This window comes from Fistularia commersonii, chromosome 13, assembly GCF_037954325.1.
Source record: "Fistularia commersonii isolate RoL2024-O1a breed Wild chromosome 13, RoL_Fcom_v1.0, whole genome shotgun sequence".
In the NCBI taxonomy this organism is placed as follows: Eukaryota; Metazoa; Chordata; class Actinopteri; order Syngnathiformes; family Fistulariidae; genus Fistularia; species Fistularia commersonii.
In genome coordinates this window covers 6434383-6443485 of record NC_141296.1, presented here as the reverse complement: position 1 = coordinate 6443485, position 9103 = coordinate 6434383, and the positions used below count along the sequence as shown (strand labels likewise).

The 9103-nt window shown below is 38.7% G+C and overlaps 1 protein-coding gene across 1 annotated transcript; it reads right to left on the bottom strand.

The window, feature by feature from the left end:
• Positions 1-2724: 2724 nt before the first annotated feature.
• Positions 2725-8817, bottom strand: LOC147227757 (UDP-N-acetylglucosamine transferase subunit ALG13). The gene is made up of 4 exons (XM_086158230.1): positions 8621-8817; positions 7121-7283; positions 3641-3779; positions 2725-3549 (listed from the first exon to the last, which is right to left on the bottom strand). Exons 1-4 carry the CDS (start codon positions 8699-8701, stop codon positions 3438-3440), a joined length of 495 nt encoding a protein of 164 aa, XP_086014356.1. The 5' UTR covers positions 8702-8817; the 3' UTR covers positions 2725-3437.
• Between the last annotated feature and the right edge of the window lie 286 nt (positions 8818-9103).

Sequence of the window (9103 nt, the reverse complement as noted above, 5' to 3'; positions counted from 1 at the left end):
TTTGTCCCAAGAAGTAATTGAAGCATACAAGTGTTGGAAGCAAACATACACAGACATAGGCTTAAATTTGAAATGCAACAGATGTTTTCACCTGCAATGAATACTGATACTTACTAATAAACTGTGTCCAGGGAAATCTTGAAACCTTACATTTCAGCAATTGTTTACAAACTATTCTGCAATTTCTTGCAAAATTCAAAGGTAATTTTGGGCAATTTTCTTTATTACTTTTTGCCCCGTCTGATTTTAAGCTACTTAAATCCTATTTCAAAACAGGCAATCATTTTATTAGCTATTTAAAATGTATTAGTAACTACTTATCTACTCCTTAGACCCAGTAAGAGTAGCACTCCTTAAATGGACTCTTGTTTCACTGAATACATTGGTTTTTGTCAGATATCTTTGTGTGAAAAATGGTTCAGACCAGTTTGTGTTCTGTCTGGGACAAGAAGTCAAGACATTCCTGCATTACAGAATGTTGTTTTTCTGCTTTCTGACAATCAAGTAATTGCCTCGGATACCAACAATTCGATCTGACTACGCATGTTATGTCCTTCACTTCTGCACTCTAAAAATAATCAGTGTATTTTAAAATCAAAACTCAGGTTCCATTGCTTCCCTAAAAAGTGAGCAGCCATCGAGAACACCAAATATAATGAATCAATAATGATTTTCTTTTATCTTGTTTCTGAGCAGCTTACTATCTTGGAATATTTGCAGATTCACTTTCTTTGTGTGGTTGAAAAAAAAAATCATTTTAATGAAAGAGCACTTTGCCGTGAGTGCAAATCATGCCATTTAGTTAATTTAACACCTTGATATTTACATTTTATTACAGTCAAATTTAGAATGATGGTAAATTTCTCAACACCATGATACATTGTCAGACTAACATTTTATTATCTGTTTTGATTTAAATATCCACATTTGGGCTAGTTTACAAAAGAAACAAAGAGCATCCAGCAAAACCGGATTGTGTCTGTTTAGTCAGTAATGACTGACCTCCTGCAGTGCCAGTGGCTGAAGGCCCATGCAAACATGGATGGACTGTATATTTCACTTGCACACATTAACTGTTAAACAAATTTTCAACTACACATTGGAAAACATTTCACTGCCTTGGATTATATCAGAATATAATCCGAGGCTAAAACTGGGAGAGTGTTTGGGCAAAGGAAATAACTATTTGCTAAAGGTTTAAACTCATTTTAATGCGGCTCTGAAATACATGCTCAGATATAGTCTTGCCCTAACTATCAGAATGACAGTAGTTGTGAATAATAGACATTTTAGAACACTCAAAAAGGTAGTTGAATATTTGTCATACCCAGATTACTTCATAAAACCAATCAAAAACAAATAAAAAACAGAAACGAAAAAAATAATAATCCAGGCAGTGATTGTCTGCAAGAAGAACTCAATTTATCAGCTACTGTGATTTTATGTTTGAACATGTTCTAAGAATAGGCTTTCAGACAACAGGTTAGCACAACTGCAACTATGGCATAGTTGCATTGATAGCAGAGTAATCTGACAGCCTGCCCATAGTCCTTGGAATTTTAACAGGCGGGACTAATGTCATCTATTAGATTCCCATGCAGTTTGCACAAACATCATGTGAAGCAGACTAATGTGGCAGGCAAAACCAGCCTGAACCAGACAGTTATTGGTTAGTCAAACTGGTTCAAGGAAAAACAACCATTGTGACTAAAATATCTGGTATAAACACATTCATAGGAGGACTTGAACACTTGTTTGGAAATCACATGAATGTTGGAAACTCAACTTTATATACATTTATTTTGTGTCTAGACTGAATTTGTTATCAAAACAATGAAGTACAGGGCCATACTACTATCTAACAAAATACGTCAAATAGACATGATATTCAATGACCCCTTTGCTATTCCAATTCTATAAAAGAGTTTCCAGTAAAGATATTTTGATTTTCAGGAGGAGCCACTTCCTTAAGTGAGGTGAACCAGTGCCAGCTGTTGCTGTATTTGTTTTGCATTTTATGCTTTTCATATCTGAGAACTTTGATTTGAAAAACATAAAACATTTATATGCCCCAAAAATCAATTCCTGTTTCCACAGAAACATATCAAGAACTAAAGGTAGGGACTTTCCAAAGAAAGGCAGTTGCTGTCACTCTTTTGTTTTCTCTTTGTTTTATGAGATTTGACACTCACATTTAAGTTTTTACTCCAACTGCCTGACATATCTAAAATAGGATTTCTAAAAACTGGACAAATCACACTGTTGGCTGGTTCAGTGCAAAACCTGAACGAGGTGTGCAAAGACATACATCTTGTGAAAAGTAGTTGCTGATATCTTGTCCTACCATGGGATCAGAATGAGGAAAGGAAGGTTTCCATGCGTCTAACCTCAACTGGCGAGATCAGAGGGAAAATCAGTTATAAAAAGAAAAAGTCACTGCAGCAGACGCTCCCTTTCTTTGGAGATATTTGGACTGATTCATGCTGACTCAGGACAAGACGGTAGCGATCATACACAGAGGAAGAGCTCTCAGGATGGTCACATGACCTGCTGCTGGCAAAACCTATATTCAAATAAACCCTGTGGTTTGGAGTTATTCAGCGGGTCACTCTTTAAACATAACCAAATGTCATTATCAGGTCTTGACTACTGGAGTATAAATGAAGAGGAAAGAAAAGGGAAATTACAGGGAGAGGAAACATATGGGTATGGAGGAAACCCCAGAAAGCACAAGTTACTGTTTATTTTTCAAAGTTCATTTCATAATTTGCACCTTAAGTTAGACTGATCCTCTTGCTCAGACATGTGAAGCGCATGGTAAAAAGGACTTTAACAGCCATATATACATAAATAGATTAAAACAAAAAATATAGGTATAGCCAACAGAGAACTTAAACATCTATGTGGATGGTTGTTGGTTTCCCTTTATTCCTTAAAAGCATCTTTATGTAATAAACTTTAGACAAGACTGCACAGATGACTGTCTGTATTATGTATATATATTTGTGTGCTCAAAATACATACATATGTATGCACATTTTCATACACATACATACTATATTACTTTTTCAATATCACTGTCAACTTATCGAATTTCATTTTGGGACCTTAAAAAACAAAGAAAGAAATACAAAGGAGACAGCAAGTCAAGATCACTAGTTGTTAAGAATATTACAAAGAAATTATTCATTGGCGGTTAAAAATAAGAAGGGAAGTTGTGGAGTCTGTTTCAATCTTGACTGAAAATGAAAACCACAGAAAAAAAGGTGATTTCTCAAGACTATTACAGTTAAAGTCAGAGATTTTGAATAGATTAACCTCCAGCAGTTGCTGGAAACTTAAAAAGGATTTCGGTCTTTTACTTTCATATGTAAAAATGTTCATTTCACTGCATACTGCATAATGCTTGTAAGTGTCCGTAACTCTTTAGCCCTGCGTCACCGAATGCCGAGGGCTTTGTCGAGAAAATTAGCAAAATTCTTCGGCTGTCCAGGCAAGAAAGGCAGCAGAACGGACAGGTCCATGGTCCTCAGTGTTTCTGTTAGGGTGCTGGATAATTTTGTGAGGAAAAATATATTAATGGGATTCACACTTATGTTTCACACCCAGTGTATCCATCATATACTACATGGACGCATACCTGCAATTGCAAAACAAAGAATGGGAATCCATGTGAAGCTGTCTCGCCAGCTCCAGCTGGTGGTTGTCCATCAGCTTGTCATTGATGACGACCAGCAGCGGTTTGCCTGCGCCGAGTGCCTCTAAGCAGCTTCCTGCCCCTGAGAGGAAACAAGATCCAGAGTCATAACTTGAACGGTAGAGCGGAGTAGCTTCTGTTTCTACTGATTTTACTGCAGTATGAAAATCAAAGTACATGGATATGAGACAGACATTTGTCAATGATACCAAAAAAAATTATGGTTACTTTTATTGGTCAGCTGCTTTGAAATTTAATGACTGATGAGGACACAATTCAAGAGAACATTAAAGAATACATAAGACAAAGTGAACACTTTTGTGATTTCGGTGCATGATTATGTCTCTTGTTCAATCCTTATTATCCATACTACTGTCAACGCTGTGAAGGTCCACACAGCAGGACTAATAAAGGATTATTTTATTTTAGCTTAGATACCATGCTATCCATGCAATATTTGAATGCCTCAATATTTATTAAATGAGTGAATACACACACACACGTGTATATATATATATATATATATATATATATATATATATATATATATATATATATATATATATATATATATATATATATAAAAAGACACAATGCTCTCATTCTCTCATCTCAAAATAAATATATATTTATTTATTAAATTGTTTTTATCAGCACTGAAAATGTTCATGCAGCATTTACTTGTATTTTTTGGAAAAGTATATCCCAGCAATGTATTGGACAAAAGGCATCCAGCCCCAAGTCTCGGCAAAATAACTCACAAATGTAATTACATCAGTCTGAATCAACCCTCTTCAAGCTGCCACCTTATCGTGGTAGAGAGGTCCTTGTCCCATTGATCCTTACAGCTCAATTACTGCTGGCTTTAAGTTCCTGGTTGGGTGATCCAAGGCAAATGGGTCCAAGGAGAGGGACCGGTCAAAGTGCAGCTAAGAAAACCCATATGAAGAACAACAAAAATGAACCTTGTTTTCCCTTGCTTGGATGTTTGTCACTGGGGCCTCCCTCAGGAGCCAGGCCCAGGGGTAGGGCTCAATGGCGAGCACCTGGAGGCTGGCTTGCACCCATGGGGCCTGGCCGGGCACAGCCCGAAAAGAGAACATGTGTCACCCCTCGGATGGGCTCACCATCCTTAGGATGGGGTCAAGGGGGTTGGGTGCAGTGTGAGCTGGTTGGTGGCCGAAGGCCGGGATCTTAGTGGCCCTAGGGGCATAGAAGTCAACTCAGAGTCAGACAGGTTCCAAAGAGATGTAGCCTTGATGCACAGCTTGGGTTCCAAAACAACTCCTCATGAGACAGTTTGGGCTCTCTTCCACTCTGGAGCTGCCCCCAGTGAGAGGTGCCAAACAGTACAATCATACTTGTTGCCCTTCCCCGGCTCAATTGCTGTATGTTGGGGGACACCGTGGGACACGAGAGTAGTGTCCCACTGTAACAAACACCATGTTCAGACATAAGGGTGTCCAAATTCGCACTTGGTACCCTAGGCTCCAGCTCAATGTTCAACGTTGTTTTCGTATCATTTGACATGCATTCATATATCTTGGGCAATCGGGACAAGAGAAGGGTGGCGCTGTAAACTGCTCACCACTTTGTGATCAGTTGGTTCTGATGGTGGGGAAGAGTGCCGGTCACGCCTGACAGGCCAAAATGTATTGTGAGGGTCTGCTTGGAATCTCTGACAGAGTACTCTGTCAGAAGGGGCTCAATTCCCACCTCCGGCAGATCTTTGACATCATCCTGGGGGAGGAAGCAGATATCGAGTCTCAGTGGGTGTGATCCACGCTTCCGTTGTTGAGGCAGCCAACCAGAGCTGTGTCCGTCAAGTGGTCTGTAACCCCTGAACTGTTGGTGGGCACAGGCGATGAGGGATGCAATCAAGTGAAAGGGTTCATATCAGACCTTCTGCCTGTCGGACTCTGGAGGCAGCTTACAGGTACTGGCTGGCAAAGCAGAATGCGACTGACAGTCACCGAGGCGAAAGCTTGAGTGCGGGAGGAGATCACTGAGACCATGGAGAATAACCCATGGACAGCTTTGAGGGCCTCTCTGATCAAACATCCTGTGGCTACGGCTATGGGAAAGAACCAAGAGTGCAATGGAGGGTCTATGTCTCTTGGCTGGCCCCTTGAAAAATTGGATGAAGTAGCCAGGGGGAAACTAGTCTAGGCCTCCCTGCTTAGGCTGCGGCCCCCATAAGCTGACCCCAGTTAAACATCAGAAAATGAATGGAAGGACAGTCTGAACCAGTGAAGCCTGGTGATGAGAACAATTCAATGCAAAATACAAGCTTTGTAAAATAAGTGGTATTAAGAGAATCTTATGGTTGGAGACCACACTCTCATTCTTTATGACTGTGATTCATTGACATTTAATAGCTGCTCAGTACATTTTCTGTAAGCACTCTTATGTTGAAAACAGCAAGACATTGAGAAATCCTGAGTCAGGCTTAGATAACATTGTTACTGAAACCCCTGTGGCAGCCGCTTAAAGTGTACTGGTGCGAAAAAAGAGCAACAAACAAGGTTAAGGTATGAGGGTGAGACAATAGCAGTATTTCAAACAGGGATATGCATCGTTTACAGTCAAAATTTTGGAATGACAAGTGAAAGCTGTCAACAAATAAACTAGACCGGATTTCTCTGGGGCATGTGTGGGCAAATTTCCATCAAATTGACATTTGTATCCAAGTACATAAATATATCAACCTTCAGTTGTGATTTAAATGTTGGCCTCTTGTGCTGAAACGTGACAGTTTTGCAGTGATCTAAATTATCATGGTGCTGTGAGAATGTATGCAATGATTACATGCAACGAGGAAAGAATAGCTGCATTTGAATAACTATACCTTTTTTTTTTTCAAAATTCATGAAAATACTGGTAATACAACCATTTATATGAAATGATACGTGTCATATAATATACACATAATACACATAATACTTGTGATAATTTATGTGTGGAAAATTGTGTTATATAGTTTTACTATTGTATGCACACTGATCATATTGAAGAAAAAAGTTTGCTACGGTTTTTACAAGACTGTTGCTTCAATTAGCAAAGAAAAATAACGCAAAGCCAGTTGAGCAATTTCTACCATTTTTGCTTGAGTAATGCCATTTTACCTTTTTAAAGTTCTCTGTTCCCAACATATGGTATTTGTTTATAATGCTTTGGTGCATTTATCATCAGTTTTGTGCTGTTTGTTTACTTGTCTGTCTTACATGAACATATTTGTTTTTGCTTGGATTTTTTTCCCCTAAGCAAACAATAGGCAGTACAGAACAATATAATTTGAGTGAGAGGGAATAAAACAAGTGCCTTATTATTGTGTGGCCATGATACCAGTGGATGTAGACACTGAGCCCATTGTGTTGCTGGAGGACAAACAAGGCAAGAGGCAGGTGTTAACATTTTACTCACCTGCATGACTGATGACTAGGTCAGCCTGCTTGATATTCTCAGCTATAGAGTCTTTGAATCGAAAAGCATCCAGTCTGATGTGAGGACAGCTCTCAGAATCTGGGAGAAGATTTCCTCTTCCAACCTGAAGAATCAAATGCTCATATCCACGACCTTTTAAAGCCTGTTTGGAGGAAACATTAAAAATTAAGAAGAAATACCATTGGTAAAAAAGGCACATATCTACCACATTCTAGGTAACAAATTACAACAGAAGACAGAATATTTTGATTGAACGTGCAAGGTTTCTCATCTAAAGTGTGACAGAATTTCCGAAAAAATTAGGTTTGGTTCCATGCTTCCTCCTGTCGGGAGGTAACGTTCTCCAAAATGTGTAACACAGAGAGTATTGTCACAGTTTCACAACTCATTTTAATACCTTATAAATACCAGTTTATACAGTGAAAAAAAATTGAAATTGTATGTTATTAAGTCAAATGCAATTTAATATATGACAGCTTTTTTCACCAGTTTTGCTTGGAAAAAGTAAAGCAACAGCTGTTGACTGACCTGTTGATGACCCAAAGAATTTCTGGTTTATTTTTAAATGCATTAAGATGTTATCTAATACTTTTCACTGGAATGTAGTTTAGAGAAAGGAGGGGATTTTATGAAAAATGGGTGTAATATATTCTTACAACTGAATTAAATTGGCTATGTATTGCAATAGTTCAGAACTGAATTTAGAATAAAAGCAGTCAGACAACTTAAAAATGAGAATTCTCAGAGTTTGGGTCCTTCCAACTTCAAACACTGTACTCCAGTGCAAATACATTTCTTTTCCCTTATGAAACCCAGGGAAATCATTTTTAAACCTTTTTTCCATGTATATACTACAAATCTATAGCTCTACAATCATGTCCACCTCTGATTTGACTGTGGCATACGAACCTTATGGGGCCCATGTGAGATCTTGGGTTTGGCCAAATAGTCCTTAGGTTGAGCAAAACAGTAAAACCGAAAAATATCCCTTTTTTTAAACACCTATTTCAACCTGCAACGTACAAACATATTTTAAATAAGTTGTATTGAATGTCCTTAGTTTTACTTGGTTGACGTCTGCTGTTTGCACTCCTGTAATGCACAAGCTTCAATTTGGTTATGGTTCCATAAAGTATAAACTGCTCCTATGTATACCGTGTACTAAAATAAAACTCAAAGCAGTCAAACGAAAAACCAGAATTCGTTCAATTATATATTTTAGCGATTTGTCAAGCGAGCCGGGCTTCATTTGAGAGGATGCAATGAAAAAAGCGAGCACCACTTAGTGGTTACACATGCGCAGTGACGTTCTTCAGCGACGACATTATTCCGAAACGTTAATTTGTAATTTAAATTACCGGGACTTACCACTTGCATTAGAATAAGCGTCTAAATATCTACTTGTTAAAATGACATACAAATTTAGCACACGTTCGACTTTCAGTCACATTGTATATGCTGACGTTGACTTGCACTCACCTGAACCGCTTCGGGGGAAGTGATGGTTCCAATGAGTTCGTCAAAACTGGTGGTTCCGACCGTTACAAAGACAGTCTTCATCGCAGCTCAATTTGGTAGAAGTTTGTGGACTTGTTATTGAGCTTTTAATTTAGATGTTTTCCTCAGACGCACATAACTCTCACCGCTCATCACTAACTCGCAGCTTTCTGACAACCACTTCCGCTTACTGACGTGACGTCATGATTGTTTGTCGCACTGCTGCCATCTAGAGGCCCGGGGCTGAACTGCAGCACGAAGAAGGCCTAATAAAACGCTTCCAAGGTGCTTTTAATGACACAGGAGGCTACATAAAATGTGGTACTTGGGGCGATCAGTCTCGGTCAATAAAATTGTTGATGAGCCGGATATTCTGGGTTTAACAAATATTTGGCATCTTACTACTTTTCATTTTCTGCATGGGGACAGGATCCCGGATAAAACGAACATTACTATTGCTGTGAC